General features: G+C 42.0%; 1 protein-coding gene across 1 annotated transcript in view; it reads left to right on the plus strand.

Annotated features, from left to right (window-relative positions):
- The window catches only part of ASH2L (ASH2 like, histone lysine methyltransferase complex subunit), a 658,852-nt gene that overhangs the window by 297,197 nt on the left and 342,499 nt on the right, over window positions 1-19,156 (plus strand). Inside the window, exon 8 of the mRNA XM_044082241.1 lies at window positions 1,408-1,501. Coding sequence (XP_043938176.1) covers window positions 1,408-1,501 — 94 coding nt within the window. The remainder of the gene's footprint in view (window positions 1-1,407; window positions 1,502-19,156) is intronic.

Genomic DNA, 19,156 nt, shown 5'->3' on the forward strand with positions numbered 1-19,156 from the left:
ACCCAAGACTTTGTTAATCAGGCCGACTGAGGGTAACCTAGCAGCAGATTACCCAAATGTAATGACTGCAACAGTGAATACATTCAAACATCTACATTTATGGTAAGTGTACACAACTGTACTTTTTTTTGCTAGCTTAGTGCTGTGTGATCACTTTATTTTCCTCCTTTAAATTTTCTGATGGAATTAAAACACCTTGTTATTGATATCATCTGTTTTGTTTTTCACCTTGTACTACCTTAATTGTGCTAACTGTAACCCCAGCCGTATACATTACTTTAACAAAAGTTCTATCCCTAAAAGTACTACTAAACAATACACTATAACCCATGCACAAATACACCCAGTGCACAATAAATGGTCACCTCACCTAGCCCTTACTCTAACCTTAACCTGAAAACACATGTATGCACACAGCCTGATACAATAAAAAAAATAACACAAACACACCTCCATAAAAAAGCACTATAAAAAGGCATGCACACAATAAAAAAAACTTAAACACAAGCAGTATTTAAACTATCATCTTACCTAGCCCTAAATCTACGGGGATCATCATTCAGACTGCAGTGAGGGTGCTTTGTATTCCTACTAACATTCCAACAACTAAGACGTTTGGTAGCCTAACCGTTACCCATTGGATGAGGGGACATAAGATCAACATCACTGCAGTGGCCCATAATGTTCTCTCCTTGTGAGTCTGTACTTCTGCAAACTGTATAAAGGTTGCCACCTCAGGTTACCCCAATTTGTGTGGCTGGTTCCAGCCCTTCTCCCCCAGGATGGGTCTGTCTGTCCTCATGCCTTTGTTTTCAAGCACCAGAGCCACTAGTTGTGCTTTGGTCGCTTGGACCGTATTCAGGGATTTATCCATGTAGGTTACTAGTGCTGAAATTGCGGAGTGATTCATTCTGTGTAGAAGCTATGTTAGCCCTAAGAGTGTTTTTAGGTAAATTGATTTCAGTGGAGGGTCTTTGAATGGCTCAAAATGCTTAACTGTGTGTATTATTTAAAGGTGGCGAACTCTGGGAGTCATGCATTGTAGACTTGGAATTTAATTATCATGCACTTTGGAATGGTAGAATGTTATGATGTAGAGTACTCTGGTATTACTGAGCATGCAGATTAACATTTGTCATTGTGAGTGAAGTGAAGTTGGTAGTATTTCAATAAAACCGAAGGTAATAACCAGTACACTTCAATAAGTTAGTTCCTGACTTTATACATTTAGCAAAATAAAAAAAATGATGGTCTGTGGCCCGTTCAGTGCATGTGAGACAGGAGTGTATAAGAATTCTCTATAGAGTTTTGTTTTCCAGATTGCTGTACTTATGATTGCTGTGAAGTATATTCTTTTTTGTGTGCATTTCTCTTTGATAAATATTGTACCTTTAATTTCTGTAAAAGGTGCTGTTGTGACTGGTGGCCCTGGTAAAGGCAGAGGGGCAAAGCGGAAACAGCAAGAGGGAGGCAGTGCTGGCACGACCAAGAGGACCAGGAGGTAACTCTTCCATGCTCCCTTGAATTTCTATTTTTTAAGACAACCATGAGTCAGTTAAATTGCCTTGACACTAATTGTAAGCTTGCTGCTTATCTTCCTTTAATAGATATGTGGTGGCATTGGCAGAATCTACTGTGGTGACTACTAAATAGAGCAAATGCGCTGTTATCAAAAAGCAGTGTCCTTATCTTTCTCAAGCTTTTGTCACTGATGCAAATGTATGGTTCATTATTGTTTCTTTGGACTACAAATATGTATTGTTTTTAATCTTGAAGTAAACAAAAAAAATACCCCTTTCAGACTTGTGTTGAAAAATTTTAATACTGTGGCTCCAGTGGGCAGTGGTGTGGCCTGAGCCTTTTTAAAATGAAGTTATTCTCTCACAGTTCAAGCAAATGTTCATATCTCTAGAACCATTAAGTGATGCTAGGAACCTATAAATGGCAAACTTTTGTTTGTGTCTTTCGGCTTTTCCCTGTTAGGGGTCACCACAGCGGACCTCCGGTCTGCTAATGATTGGTAGTTGATTTTTACTTGCAGAGTTACCAGCCCTGGTGCACAACTTTCAACGAAGGTACGCCCATTCACGCATGTCTCCATGTAGAAGACGCTCTAGCTGAGAATCGAACCGGACAGCGTCTTATTGTGAGGCAACAATGCTACCGCAGCACCACCACCGCGGTTTTTACTATTCAGCTTTAATAAAGTAACCGTTACAGTGGTTGCATATAAGCCACAATAACCACAGTAAATATGAAATAAGAAATGTATAAATAACTTGCAATATCCCAGTAACCATTCAAGCAAGAAGCATACTGCCAGTAATATTTTCTTCATATGGCTGTGAGCTTTCAAACAAGGCCAGTTAGTTTTGTCTGTGTTACTTGATTGTTCACATATTTAAAGAAATGTGAGCATTATTACAATACAAATAAGTAGTATCCCTTTGTGCCGTAGACAGAGGTCAAATATCAGTACAGTTTTGTTTTCCATTGTGTAAGCATTAAGATAAAATATTTTAGTACTTTGTATGCAATATGCTTTTGGAATTGTTAATGCAAATATGAACAAACAAAAATTGCAGCCTCTACGAGTCAAAAGAATGTAACTGCAGAAATATCAGGAGACATCACAAGGTTGTAACGAGCTATTTTTACACTCAGACTTTTCTGACTTGCAGTAATAGATAGCTACCTTCCTCAGCTTTCATTGTGGAGTGTCATGCAGCTAGCTGTTCTGTGGACCTCCCAAGATGCAGGTTTAAAGCAGGACCCTATAATGAAAAGTATTACTACTTTGGCAACAGGGAATGCAGTTTTAGTACTGGTGCAGTTGCATTCGAAGTATGCAGTGAGTTTAATCATATGTGTACCATGGGCATCACACCCATTTTCTGATGTAAAAAAAACACCAACTCAAAAAAAAAAAAAAAAAAAAAAAACTTTCAGCTGTAGGAAAAAAAAATACTTTTAAGACTGGGGCCTTAAAATGGAGAGGGGGCTTTTTACTTGGATATGCAAACTGAAAGCTTTTGCTCTTTTCAGCAGTTTCAGAAAAGATATAAAATTGCAGTAAGATGGTGTAATACTGTTCATCTGAGATGCATAGCAATTAAATTTGAATTTTCTCTATCCATCCATTTTTGAGACAGAATTCTGTAATATAGCAGTATGCACTGGATATCTGGACTAATTTGTTACAAGACTGTCTTTTAGCAAAAAAACTATGCTGTATATTTTCATGTTTTAAAATTTCATTTGTCCTACCTGGAGCAGAATCTGTACAGAGATTAAGATTACAAAATTAGATCAGCTTTTGAATAAACAAATGGATTCAGCCTTTTGTCAGTACCCAGTCTTATTTGCTGCTCTAGAGTTCAGTATAGACCACTGTTTTGTAGACAGCTAAGCCAATATCCTAAAAGTGCGGTGGACTATGTTGCTGATGACTGTAAGCTGGGCACTGTTAACTGCTTATCCACTGATCCTAACCTACGGCAACAAAGGGTAGAATATGCATTTATCTGTCATACTCCTCTATAGACAGTCATAAGAGACTTGCGTAGCTACATGGATAACACTCATTTAATCATTATGTTTCCAGCATAGTCAGGAAATCCTGTTTGGCCCAGTTAATTTTCAAAGGAATATCTTAAAGAATCACGGAATTCATTTTACCACTGTACTCTTCCCTTACGATAACCATCATGTAATACAATTTCCCCTTTGGTATGTATAAATCTAGGCATAATTCTCAACTGGAATAGTCCCAACAGTTTTAACCAAGAAAATTAAAGTCCTTAAATCTTTCAACAGTCCTTAAAGAGTAACACAACTTCCCTTATACTGAGCACCCTGTCAGCTTCTCCAAGGTGACCTGTGTAGTTCAAACCAGTCTCTGTATGAACACCAGCGATATGTACCTATATACCAAGGAGCAAACACTACTCAAAGGAAGATGTTCATCATGTTATACTGCTGCAGTCATTACACTTGGGTTTTCCTGCCGTCAGGCGGTTCCTCAGTCGGCCTGAGTTCCAAAGTCTTGGTCCGGTGTCGGTTGCTGTCACCTCCTCCCTGACGTCAGTGCAACAGGGGTATATAAGATGCAGCCAGTGCCATTTTCTTCAGTCTTTCTTGCCGCGAGGTGCCCAAAGCAAAAGCAATTCGCAAGTGCCGGTCGGCCGACTCCTGAGATTTTCATTCCGAAGTCTTCTACAAAGCTAAGTACCCAGTTGGGGAAACCTTTTCTTGCCTCAGACCGATGTCAGTAAAAGTTAATAACTGTATTTCTTGTGGGAAGCAAATACCTCATAAGGATTTCCATTCTTATTGTATCCCATGCCTAGGCCCAGACCACGACGTCACCGGTTGTCAGTTTTGCGCTAGGTTTTACAAGCGCACTATTAAACATTGGTTTGATTTTGCCTGACATTATTTTGGCAGAAAATTCAATTACACCATGCCATCGGAACTTCCGATGACCGGAATACATAAAAGCGCAAAGACAAGGATAGGCATCCGAGGCCCAAAACTGATGACGAAGCCTCTTCTAGGCCAGTCGCCGGTTCTCCGGTTTTCAGCGAGGCGCCTTCGCAGCCCCTGACGACCGCTTCTTTAGAACCACAGGCCTCCACTGACTCCCACATGGAGTTGGCTGAGCCTTCGGACGCAGAAGACTTTCAGCCTACCGAAACTAGCCCTTCAGAGGGATCCGGAGTAACTAAACAATCCGCAGCTTCAGAGGGTGTTTTCAGACCTACTCAGTTAAGCATTAAACCTTCTGCTAAGTCTAAACTTCCTTTAAAAACAAAGAAACAAATACAGCATTCTCCAGGACAGGCCTCCATGCCTAAGAAACAAATGCTCAAAATGGCCGAAGACCTAATCACTCTGATCAGGGGGTCCCATCCCCCTTCTGATAAAAGGCCTAGACAGGATGCAGACTATGACTCATCCGACCATGTGTCCATCTCTTCAGATTCATCCTCAGACCTAGAATATTCCTTACCCCCTTATGAGGTTTCTGATGCTGAGGAATCAATTCCATCAGCCTCTCCGCCTGAGGACTACTCCTTTAGGGAAACCTTACATACCATGAGGGAGCATTTCCATTGGGAAGGTCAGGATTACTCAGAATCCAAGAAAAGGCTCAGAGACTTCCTTTTATTACCTCAACACAGACCCCTTGCTATTCCGCCAGTGTTAGATATTGTGGATGATGTGTATACTGAATCCAATTTAAATCCTGATTATTTACCTCCAGCCCCAGTTAAGCCTGACAGATACTACAGAGTCCCTGACTCTCACAAATTTCTTTATAAAAGCCCTGTTGCTGACCCTGAAACAATTTCTCAGGGACCCAAAGGGGTTAAGGCCTCATCAGCTAAGAATCCAGTCCCCTCTGACAGAGATTCCAGAGCATTAGACAGATGGGGGAAGAAAGTATATACGTCTGCAACTTTAGCAATGAGGGCCTTAAATTGCCAGTTTCACATGCTAAAATATCAGCAATTTCTGATGTCTCAGTTGAAACAAAAAATGCTTTCAGATTCAGATCCTCCTAACTTCAAGGAAATGCAGGATTTATTGCATGCAGCTGAACACGTGGGAAAACATACTTTGCAATGTGGTTTTGATTCTTTAGAGGCCTCCTGTAGAGCAGCAGTTACAGGTTCTGTCATTAGAAGACATGCTTGGTTAAAAGAACATACATTACCAGATCATAAGCAAAACTATTGGATGCACCTTTGCAGCAGGATGTGTTATTTGGAGTTAAGGCAGAAGAGGTATTAAAGAAAATGGAGGATAAGGCAAAATCTATGCAAACGGTGAAGGATTTCTTACAGGTTCAGCCTCCTCGATTTAGCAGAAATTGGCCAACAAAGAATTGGTCCTTTCCAGCTACAGACAGACCTCAAAGGGGCAGATACAGACGTCCAAGAGGTAGAGGTCAACCACAAGGTCCTTACAGGCCTTGACAATGGGGTGCATCAGGCCAGAAAGAAGGGGAAGACAGGCCCCAACCATATAAAAAACAGCCCCAATGACTTCCTACTACAGCTGCCAAACAGCTCTCTCTTGGCAGCCCCCTTGGGAGGAAAACTGGCACTTTTCTTTCACAATTGGCATATGATCACCAAAGACAAACGGGTTCGCAACGTTGTATCTCAAGGTTACAGGTTCCACTTTCACACTCTGCCAAGGTTAAAAGGAATGTCAAATCTGCCACCAAATCAATGGGCAGAGGCTCAAAAACAAATAACAGCACTCATGGATATGAGAGCTATTCAAAAGGTACCACCACAGGAGCAAGGACAAGGATTTTACTCGAAATCCTTTCTGGTCCCCAGAAAGAACAAAGCCTGGAGGCCCATTCTGGATCTTTCTTCTCTAAACACTTACCTGGATGTTCCGAAATTCAAAATGTTGACACTACAGCAGCTTCTTCCCATGCTGGGCAAGAAAGCTTGGCTCGTAACTGTGGACCTCAAGGAGGCATACCTGCATGTCCCTATCAGACAAAACTGCAGAAGATATCTCAGATTCATAGCTGGTTCAATACATGATCAATTCTCTGCTCTGCCCTTTGGCTTATCTACTGTGCCCAGGGTCTTCACAAAGTGCCTGGCACCAGTATTTGCATTTTGCAGACAGAAAGGAATTCAAATTTATCCGTACATTCTTCTAAAGCATCCTGCATTTGTAAAAAAGTTAAGTTGCCTAGGGTACACAGTAAACGAAAAGAAATCAAAACTAGTGCCCTCACAAGAGATAATATTCCTGGGTGCCAGCTTGAATACAACGGCCCAGATGGCTTATCTCACGACAGACGAGCAAGGACAACTGACTCAATATTTTCAATTGATGGCAACAAGAACCCAACTCCCTGCAAGAAAAATTCTGCAGGCCTTGGGTTACTTGGCATCTTGCATTCTACTAATTCCATATGCCAGACTGCATATGAGGAAACTACAATGGTACCTAATGAGTGTCTGGTCACAACACTGTCAAAGTTTAGAAACAGTTATACCACTAATTCCTTGCCTTCAACAGGAGTTTCTATGGTGGGCTCAAGCTTGTCACCTCAACAAGGGACAGCCTTTTACTCAACCCACAGCCAGGCAAACACTGACAAACGGATGCATCGGATTACGCCCAGGGAGCACACATGGCAGGAAAATGTATTCAGGGCAAGTGGCCCGCAGAACAAAGGCATCTTTACATCAATCAAAAAGAGATGCTAGCTGTACAAAATGCCCTTATAGCCTTCAAGGACCTGCTGCATCTAGGACAACTACTACTAAAGACAGACACCACCACAGTTATGTGGTACATAAGCAAGGGGGCACTCATTCTTATCCCCTCTGCAGACAAGCCATGACTTTGTGGAACACGGCTCTAAACTACCAAGTTCATCTGCAAGCACAATTCCTGCCAGGAGAGAGAAACACACTGGCAGATGACTTAAGCAGAAACATCATGGATCCCCACGAATGGGAATTGAATCCACAAATATTCAGAATGATAATACAGAAATGGTGGAGCCCAGACATAGATCTGTTTGCATCCCCAATGAACTGCCAGCTACAGAAATTCTGCACAAGGACTTACCATCCACAAGCATGGAAAGTGGATGCCCTCTCATTCAGCTAGAGAATCCTACATGTATATGCTTTCCCACTACTACCTCTCCTTCCAAAGGTAGTCATAAAAGCCAGGCAAGAAGAGCCAAAGATGATCCTGATTGCACCAGACTGGCCACGCCAGCACTGGTACCCAATCCTAAAGAACTTAGCACAAGGACCAACCTGGATTTTGCCTCAAATCCCACATCTGCTGACTCAGCACAACAATCAGATACTTCACAGCCAGCTAAAGACTTTAAACCTAGCTGCATGGAAGATTCTTTAGTCAAGCAAGCAATGCCTGTCTCCAAAGCTGTTATGGATGTCATTCTGGAGGCCAGAAGGCCTAGTACCAGGAAAGCCTATTCGGATAAATGGAAGAGATTCTGTGCCTGGAACCAAGCTCACAGCCTTGACCCTCTTGTCCCAAATATTCCTCAGATACTACAGTATTTAACTGAGATGCTGGACAAGGGCCTCTCCTTTTCATCCATCAAGATCCACACCTCTGCCATCTCTACTCATTACAACACGGATCCACCAATTTTCTCTAATCCTTTGCTAAAACAGTACCTCAGAGGGGCTAAAAACACAAGACCGCCCCGTAGAGCACCTACTCCAACTTGGGACCTCAACTTCGTGTTGGAAAAATTAACTTTACCTCCTTTTGAGCCAGCTAACACAGCATATTTAAAATATATCTTTTGGAAAACTGCTCTGCTCCTGGCAATAACATCAGCAAGAAGAGTTTCAGAATTACAGGCACTAATGGCAGTGGAACCTTTCATCATTTTCCACCAAGACAAGGTGTCTTTAAGAACTAACCCTACATTTATGCCAAACGTGGTATCAAGTGCGGCTCTAAAACAAACTATTCACTTGCCAACTTTTTATCCAAATCCACAGAATAAAGGGGAGAGACTATTGCATTCTTTGGACATACACAGGCAGTTACTCTTCTACTTGGACAAAACCAAAGCTTTCAGAAAATCTGAGCAATTATTGGTAGAATATGCTGCAGGAGCACAGGGAAAAGCCATTTCAAAACAGACAATTTCAAAATGGATAGGACACTGTATACGTTTCTCTTATACACACCATGGGAAACCTGTACCTAACAGCATTAGATCTCACTCCACCAGGGCAACCGTCACTTCAACTGCCTACCTCAGAGAAGTACCTACCAAAGATATTTTGGAAGCAGCAACTTGGAGTTCTGTACATACCTTCACCAAGCATTACTCTATACTCTAAATCCAGTGCTGGCTTCGTCACTGCAGTGCTGCAGGGCCTTATAGCCACCCCTAATGCCTTATAGAACCAGCCACCCTACCTCAGCTTTGGGATTCTACCTAAGTGTAATGACTGCAGCAGTGTAACACGATGAACATAGTACAGTTTTGTACCTACCATAAATGTAGATGTTCGAGTGTATACACTGCTGCAGTCCAGGTTACCCTCCCTCCTTCCCCTCTTACTTGCTGGTACGTACCTGTCTTCTACCTTTTACTACCTATGGGGAGTATTTGCTGGTAAATAACTGAATGTTGTTGTTTGCTTTTCTTATGTATGTTTTATTAGCAATTTCAGTGGCCTACATTTTGGGGGCACCTGACATCTGGGGCAAGAAAAACTGAAGAAAATGGCGTTGGCTGCATCTTGTATACCCCTGTCGCACTGTCGTCAGGGAGGAGGCGACAGCAACCGATGCCGGACCAAGACTTTGGAACTCAGGCCGACTGGGGAACCGCCTGATGGCAGGATAACCCAATTGTAATGACTACAGCAGTGTATACACTCGAACATCTACATTTATGGTAGGTACAAAACTGTACTTTACTACTACAGGTCAAGCAAAGTACTTCGTTGTCTTCCTTTAAGCCTTGGTAAATAGAAATTTAAATAAATAAAAAGATGTCCACCAGGCTGAGATGGATGTGTGTATGTATGTATGTATGTATATATATATATATATATATATATATATATATATATATATATATATATATATATGAATGTATATATACTTTAATAACACAAAACAATAAAAGTATTTAAAAAGTGCTAAGCGCTTTCGCTGCACTTCAGCTTCATCAGACCATAAAACAACAGTTACTCCAAATCTTTTAAATAAAACACTTCTCTACCAGTCAAGTTTAGTACAAACACATGACATTATTTAATGATGTAAGCCCCTCTTTTTAAGGGCTGGCTTTAAAGAGACAGCATTGTTAAGACCAGGATAAGCACTTGCCTTAAAATCCAAAATCCATCTCCGTTCTAGATATTCTGTTTCATTAATAATGCCACCTTCCCTAATATCTTTCAGCATACGGTTTCTCTTCCCTGCATAAAATTGAAACTCTAAATTTTCTTGGGTCGTGGGATGTACTACTGAGGTAACTGACCAGATGTATTTGCAAGCTTTACATGATCTGCAGGCATAAGTACTTCTGCACTCAGTGTGTGCCCTGTTATAGTGTACAGCCTGTAATATGTTTTATATTGGGAAGACAAACCGTATGCTGAAGGAAAGACTACTGGAACATATCATTGATATATGTAATAGGAAGGACACAAATGCATCAGCTCAGCATGTTTTAGAAGTAGGCGACACCCACCATTTTTAAATTCTTAGTTTTACAGAAAGTCAGTAAAGACACTTTTATTGTTTTGTGTTATTAAAGTTTATATATGTGTATGTGTGTATATATATATATATATATATATATATATATATATATATATATATATATATATATCTTTCTTAGCCTGGTGGATATCTTTTTATTTATTTGTAAGGATATTTTGGACTCTGTCTCGGTCCTTATACACTTTTCATCATTACTAAATAGAGATTTAGCCCAGGATTATCATGTACAGCCCTGATCAATTTTTAAGGTGAACAGTATTAAGTACTTGTAAAGGGTGTCAAGAACTTTAAAGGGCATCTATTTAAAGGTGTATGTAGCTAAGCATCTTTTAGTCCTGTGATTATTACTTGCCTAGTTTTGTTCCTGTGTTCCCAAGTGTAGTTGACCAAGTTTAATTACTGCACATTCAGACAAATACAGTACTAGGGACCTGTGTATTTTTTGTGGACTACACTTCTTTGATCATCATGTTTCCACCATAGGCAGGAAATCCGTTGCTTTGTGTCCTTGTTATGATTTCTAAGGAATACCTTCAAGATCTAAAGAAGTTATTCCACTGCTGACTGTTCCCTTATGGTATGTATAAATCCAAGCATATTGCTCAACTGGAAAGGTCTCAGACTTCTAACTAAGCAAATAAAGGCCTTACATTCTTCAATAGTCCCAATATTTGAATACAAATCTCCTTATACTCAGTAGCCTGTCAACTGCTTCAATGTGACCTGAGTTTTTCTTTTTAGGCCATGAAGAAACTAACCTGTTTGACTTCCTATTTTTTTTTTTTAAAAAAACAGTGGTTCTGAAAATTGCGTAATTAAATACCTAAATCTACACCAGCAAATAAGACTCGCCTCCTGACTAGATGTGTTTCCAGTGTGTGGGATAATTTAGGACTGCAGGTCAAGCAAAGTAGTACTCTGGCTGCTTTTAAGGGCAGTCTAGATTGGGATGGACAGACCTATATTAAACCAGGGTTATTGTGTATGGCCCTAATTTATTTGGGAGGTAAGCAGTATTAAGTGCTTGAAAAGGGTAGCATGAACTTCAATGTGTCTATTTAAAGGAATGTATGGCTAGGACTGTCATGGTCCTTGTAACTGCTTGCCTGGTATTGTTCCTGTGTACTGGTGCAACAACCTCAAGTGCAGATCTTGTACCGGGCCTCCCTTACTAAGTTGTATTGACATCTGCCATGCTTATTCGTATACTTCATCTCTGTTCCGCGGCTCACTCTCCTTTGCTTGTCTCTCCCACAACCTACTCATTTCTTTTGCCACATCTGCCTCCCCTAAATTTTTGTGTATTATGCTTATCTTTTCAGCACTTGCAAGTATTCCTTTTTTCTGTTTATATACTACTCCACTTTTTCTTTTTTGTTTTTCCAGTGCATACGAGTGCTTTTTGACTGCTCTGTAGATTAAACAGTCTGAGATTAAAACCATATTTCTCTTTTGTGGTCTGAGAAGTCCTGACCTCTTCCCTTCTCCAGTCTTGCACAAATCCTCACTTTAATCCAAATCCCTTTCTATCCAGTGTCTCACTCAATTTCTAAACATTTTATACATATATCCTTCAAGCATCACCCTTGAATACCATGTGCTTACTACCCTCTATTCTAACATTGTACCCCAGCCAATACTTCTCAACCTCTTGGAGCAAGAAATCCTGATAAAGCCATAAATAAGGGGGCTAAAGCCCCAAAAATAGACCATTTTTAAATATTGCTCTTACAAACTTAGAAAATTGATAGAATAACTGATTTTGTACTAGCATGAATTTCTGAAGGGTATGAAGCCTGAAACTTAAATGTCTGTCATTATTTTCTAACTTCAGTCATTAATAATTTGATACAAATTTGCCAGAAAACCACAATTATATGAAAAGTGGCCCAAAAATATGTTCCAAAAATCTAAACATTCTGCGAAATTCTGTACAGTTGAGAGGTATGCTCCAGTCTCTTGTGGTTCTTTAACTGTCTTGTTTTCCATTTTTGCTCATCACTGATCTTGTGTTTCTCCCATACTGCCCACCTCAAGGTGTGATCTTTCTGCATGTGTTGGCCTTTGAGATCCGTTTATAGTAACAGTATACATCCTAAAATCAGGATACCCCAGGTACCAAACTTTTTCATTATCCATTCCTTATTTATCATTCCCCTTTCCTTTCCAGGTGTGTGTGTGTGTGTGTGTGTGTGTGTGTGTGTGTGTGTGTGTGGACACACACATGTACATTTGCACATGTGTATATAGATATATATATATATATATATATATATATATTTCCACACCCTTCTAATATTTACTAATATTATCCAGTAGATTGATTTCCACATGCCTTAGCAAGTATAAAACTAGCGTGGGATTCGCATCCTAATGCTACTTCCTACCATTCTAACCTTACCAGAGCATGTTTCCAGCATTCCAGCCATCTTCTGCAATCATACCCAATTTATTTATTCTTTTTTCGCTCTGATACTGTGTAAGTAAACCCTGACTCACAAATATTCCCCTCCATCATTAGAACAGGGTAAACCCAGTTCTGGAAAATAAACCTTCTTAGTCTAGACAGCCAAAGTGTTTATGTGTATGAAGCTGTAGTCCTGTTTCTTCCTCGTTGTTGAATAACCCTTAGCATGTTATTAAAACTTTTCTAGCAGTACTTTTCAGTAATCTGTGTAAATGTTCAACCTGCTCAACTTCCTGTGTGTGTCCCCATCCCCCCAAAAATTCCACAGTGTTTGACCCATCTTAACCGTTTGTATCCAAAGTAAACTTTGGCAAGGGGTATTATGTCCCTCTTTCCATGGTGGCCTGCTCTGACATACCCCTATTTACAGTAATTCTAATACACAGTCTGATGTTCATCGTGCATACAGCTGCAGTCATAACAGATAGGTTCTCCTGCCGTCAGGCAGGTCCTCGGTCGGCCGAATTCCAAAGTCTAGGTCCGGCGTCGGTTGTCGTCGCTTCTTCCCTGACGTCAGTGCGACAGGGGTATAAAGGAACCAGCCGACGCCGTTTTCTTCAGTCTTTCTTGCCGCGCGGTGCCCGAAGCAGAAGCAGTTCGCAAGTGCCGGTCGGCCAGCTCCTGAGATTACGAAAATTTGGAAACCGAAGTCTTCTTAAAAGCTAAGTACCCCGTTGGGGAAAGTTTTCTTGCCTCAGACCGATGTCAGACAAAGTTAATAATTGTATTTCTTGTGGGAAGCAAATACCGCATAAGGATTTCCATTCCCTCTGTATACCTTGTTTAGGCCCAGACCACGACGTCTCGGTCTGTCGCTTTTGTGCTACATTCAACAAACGCACTATTAAGCGTCGGGCGGAGTTCGCCCAGCATTATTTTGGGAAAGCATTTAATTATACTATGTCGTCGGATACTCCGACTCCGGTTTTGTCTAAAAAACGCAAAGACAAGGACCGACACATGAGGTCCGCGGCCTCTACCAACACCACGCCAAAGCCGACTGTACACGTGGTCCGGTTCTCAGCGAGGTGCCTACGCAGCTCCTGACTACCGACGACACTTCTTTGACTGTGTCTCCTGTGCCCGAGGTTGCAGGCTCCTCGGCCCACACCCCGACTACAGATACCGAAGTCACTCTTGGCGTTGAAACTCAGAATGTGGACAGGTCCACCTCCACTCAAGGTGTCTTCAGACCTTCCTCTTCTTTCTCCATCAAGGCTTTCACAAAGGCTAAAGCAACCATGCACTCTGAGACCAGCTACACAGGGTCCATCTCCAGGCCCCATGCCTAAGAAACAGATGCTTAAAATGGCTGAGGACTTATCAGAGGTTCTCAGCCCCCACCGGACAAAAGGCCCAGAGTGGAGGAAGATTCCCCCTCCTCTGATCAGGACTCCATTATTTCAGAGCACTCTGATGATCAGGAACATTCTTATTCCCCTTTTGAAGACTCTGATGTGGAGGAATCCATCCCTTCTGTCTCCTCCCAGAGGATTACTCATTTGGGGAAACTTTGCATACTTTAAGGGAACACTTCCACTGTGAAGGCCAAGATTATTCAGATTCCAAGAAAAGGCTCAGGGAATTTCTCTTGCTACCTCAGCACAGGCCTCTGGCTGTACCTCCTGTCTTGGACATCCTAGATGATGTTTACTCGGAGGCTTGCCTTAACCCGGACTCTCTACCTCCAGCTCCAGTTAAGCCGGACAGGCACTACAGGGTTCCTGACTCGCACCAATTTCTATACAAAAGCCATGCTGCTGACCCAGAAACCATCTCACAGGGCCCCAAGGGAGTTAAGGCCTCCATTGCTAAAAATCCATTACCTTCCGAGAGAGACTCCAGATCCATAGAAAGGTGGGGAAAAAAGGTATATACCTCGGCTACCTTATCCATGAGGGCCTTAAACTGTCAGTTCCATATGCTAAAATACCAACAGTTTTTGTTATCACAATTGAAAAGTAAAATGTCACAACCTGAACAACCAGACTTGAAGGAGTTGCAGGATTTGATGCATAGTGCAGAACAAGTGGGTAAGCATACCTTACAATGTGGTTTTGATGCTCTAGAGGCCTCATGTAGAGCTGCTGTTACAGGATCAGTCATACGTAGGCATGCTTGGCTCAAGGAACAAGCCTTGCCTGATCATGTCAAAGCTAAATTACTAGACGCCCCTCTTCAAAAGGATGTACTATTTGGTGCTAATGCTGAGGAGGTGTTAAGGAAAATGGAGGAAAAGGCTAAATCGATGCAAACTGTGAAAGAATTTCTACAGGTACAACCCCCACGCTTTAGTAGAAATTGGCCTTCCAAAAACTGGTCCTTTCCTGCCACGGACAGACCCCAAAGAGGCAGATACAGGCCGAGGGGCAGAGGACAAGCCCAAGGATCGTTTAGAGGCAGACAATGGCAAGCTCCTACACAAAGAGGTGGTGAGGATAACTCGCAATCTTTCAGAAAGCAAACCCAATGACTTTCCCCTTTGCATGCCAACCAAGTCTCAAATGACAGCCCCGTTAGGAGGAAAGCTGGCATTATTTTCAAAAAAATTGGCATATTGTCACAAAGGACAAATGGATCCTGGACATTATAAACAGAGGCTACAAATTCCATTTTCACACCCTTCCAAAAATGAGAGGCATGCCAAACCTGCCACACAATCAAAGGGCAGAGGCACAAAGGCAAATTACAGATCTCATAAACATGAAAGCTATTCAAGAGGTACCTATGCACGAACAAGGTCAAGGTTTTTATTCCAGGCTATTTCTGGTGCCAAGGAAGGGAAAAGATTGGAGACCTATTTTGGACCTATCCATCCTAAACACATTTCTACTTGTACCAAAATTCAAGATGCTCACTCTACAGCAACTTCTTCCCATGCCGGGCAAGGAGTCTTGGCTGGTAACATTGGACCTCAAGGAGGCATACCTGCATGTCCCAATCAGACAAAATTGCAGAAGGTACCTCAGATTTCTTGCAGGTTCAACCCATTATGAATTCTCTGCATTGCCCTTTGGCTTATCTACTGTGCCCAGAGTATTCACAAAAAGCCTGGCATCAGTAATTGCCTACTGCAGACTTCAAGGGATACAAATATACCCCTATTTGGACGACTGCCTGATCCAAGCGGACAGCAAGCACATTCTTCTGAAACATCTGGCTTATGTAATAATGTTGTTGAACTCTCTGGGATACACAGTCAACAAAAAGAAATCAAGGCTAATACCCTCTCGGAAGATAATTTTCCTGGGTGCCAATTTGGGCACAAACACCCAGATGTCCTACCTCACGCCAGAGAAGCAGGGGCAACTAATTCAATACTTCAGAACACTAGCAAATTGCACCAGGCTGACTGCAAGGAAAATCCTGCAGGCTCTGGGATTCATGGCATCTTGCATCTTACTAATCCCATGTGCAAAGCTGCATATGAGGAAACTACAGTGGTACCTGAAAAACATATGGTCTCAACACAGCCACAGTTTGGAAACAATAATACCACTAATTCCATGTCTGCAAAAGGAATTTCTGTTGTGGGCTCAAGCATATCAAACAAACACAGTTCTTCCATTCAGCAAGCCTCAAGAAAATCAAGTTATCACAACAGACGCCTCAGACTATGCCTGGGGGGCGCACATGACAGATCGGTGCATTCAGGGCAAATGGTCCCAAAAAGAAAAGCACCTTCACATCAATCAAAAAGAAATGCTAGCAGTAATAAATTCTATTATAGCTTTCAAGGACCTTCTACAACCAGGTCAACTATTGATAAGAACGGGCAAAACCACAGTTATGTGGTACATAAACAGGGAGGAACACATTCTTACCCCTTATGCAGACTGGCCATGTCACTTTGGAACATGGCCATGGACTTACAAATGGAACTACAAGCACAGTACTTGCCAGGCAAGGAAAACACGCTGGCAGACCACCTAAGCAGAAATATGACAGATCCACACGAATGGAAATTGCATCCAAAAGTTTTTACAGAAATAATCCAAGAATGGGAAAGGCCAGACATAGATCTCTTTGCCTCCCACAAAAATCAATTGACAAAATTCTGCTCAAGGATTTTCCATCCAAAGGCCTGGAGAGTGGACGCTCTCTCTTTCAGTTGGACATCGATGACAGTTTATGCCTTCCCACCTCTTCCTCTGCTGCCCAAAGTTCTGTTGAAAACCAGAGCAGACAGACCAAAGATGATTCTCATTGCTCCGGACTGGCCAAGGCAGCACTGGTACCCACTCCTGAGGAGTCTGACTCCCCACCATGGACCCTGCCTCTAATGCCTCTTCTGACTCAGCGCAGCATCAAAACTCTTCACAGTCAGCTAAAAACACTCAATCTAGCCACATGGAAGATTCCTTAGCATCACAACAGGCCCTACTCTCCAAGGAGGTGCAGGATGTCATTTTGGAGGCAAGAAGGCCATCAACTAGAAAAGCTTACTCCGCAAAATGGAAACGGTTTTGTGTCTGGAATGAGAAAAAGGCTAGGATCTTGGAAATCTGAATTTACCTCAAATACTACAATATTTGGCTGAACTGCTAAGCAGTGGACTTTCTTTCTCCTCCATCAAAATCCATGCCTCAGCCATTTCTGCAGAATACAACACTAATCCACCTTTATTCTCTCACTTTCTCTTAATACAGTTTCTCAGAGGGGCTAAGAATTTAAGACCTCCAAGGAAACAACCAATACCTGCTTGGGATCTTAATTTCATTCTGGAAAAACTGACCTTGCCTCCCTTTGAGCCAGCTGCCTCATCAGATTTGCAATATTTGTCCTGGAAAACAGCTTTCCTTCTGGCTATCACCTCAGCTTGTAGAGTTTCAGAACTACAGGCTCTCATGGCTATCCAGCCTTTTATCATCTTCCATCAGGACAGAGTTTCCTTACGAACCAACCAATCCTTTATGCCTAAAGTGGTATCCAGGGTAGCTTTAAATCAGGCCATACATTTACCTACTTTTTATCCTAATCCTCAAAACAAAGGGGAGAGATTACTACATTCCTTGGACATCCACAGACAACTGCGTTATTATTTGGACAGAACAAAGCCTTTCAGAAAATCAGAGCAGCTCTTTGTGGCCTATGCGGTAGGAGCTCAAGGAAAGCCAATTTCCAAACAGACAATCTCAAAATGGATAGCCCACTGCATACGCTTTTGCTATTCCTTTCATGGCAAAACTGTACCTACAGGCATTAGAACTCATTCCACCAGGGCCACAGCCACCTCTGCAGCCTTCCTCAGAGGAGTTCCTACCAAGGATATTTTGGAAGCAGCCACTTGGAGTTCTGTGCATACCTTCTCCAAGCACTTCAACCTACCATTATACTCCAAATCTAGAGCAGGCTTTGCCACTGCAGTCTTGCAGGGCATTTTGGCTCCTCCTAGTTCCACCTAGTGCCTACCACCCCTTTCTTAGCTTTGGGATTCTACCCATCTGTTATGACTGCAGCTGTATGCACGATGAACATAGTACAGTTTTGTACCTACCATAAATGTAGATGTTCGAGTGCTAATACAGCTGCAGTCCAGGTTTCCCTCCCTCCTTTCCTTCTTGGGACAGGCCTCTAGGCTAACACATCCTCATACAACCTGATTGGGGTATTCATTTATGATGTATTTGCTTGCAACTACTGTATTTTGATTATATTTCACTGCATTATTACACAAATTTATGTATTGCCTTCCTTCTGGGGGCACCTGACATCTGGGGCAAGAAAAACTGAAGAAAATGGTGTCGGCTGGTTCCTTTATACCCCTGTCGCACTGACGTCAGGGAAGAAGCGACGACAACCGACGCTGGACCTAGACTTTGGAATTCGGCCGACCGAGGACCCGCCTGACGGCAGGAGAACCCATCAGTTGTGACTGCAGCTGTATTAGCACTTGAACATCTACATTTATGGTAGGTACAAAACTGTACTTTCTAGCTTATTTTACTAAGGCAGTGGCCTCTTCTGGAACTTCATGTTTAGGTAATAGATCCGTCCTTGAAGCTGCCACTTGGTCTTCTGTCTACACTTTACTAAACGGTTTACTGTCATATGTTCAAATTGAACTCCGTCGACTGCACTTTTAACACAGAAATTCGAAAATGGTAATGTTGAACACCAAAAGCCAACCTAGGAATGGTTTTAACATAGCTTGAGATAGGTGTTCACTGTCATTGCTGAACTACAAACCTCTCCCCTATCTCGACCCATGTTAAAACCCGTTCCTAGGTTGGCTTTTGGTGTTCGACATTACCGCTTTCGAATTTCCGTGTTCGACAAAAGTGCAGTCGACGTATTTCGATTCTAACATATGATAGTAAACCTACTAAACATTACAAGTTGGATGTCATTTCCATAGCCAGGACAGGAGGATTTGTTAGCACTATCCTTCATGGGTTTGTGGAGGGT

Source organism: Protopterus annectens, chromosome 9.part0 (genome assembly GCF_019279795.1).
Source record: "Protopterus annectens isolate FY-2018-M chromosome 9.part0, PAN1.0, whole genome shotgun sequence".
NCBI classification, from domain to species: Eukaryota; Metazoa; Chordata; order Ceratodontiformes; family Protopteridae; genus Protopterus; species Protopterus annectens.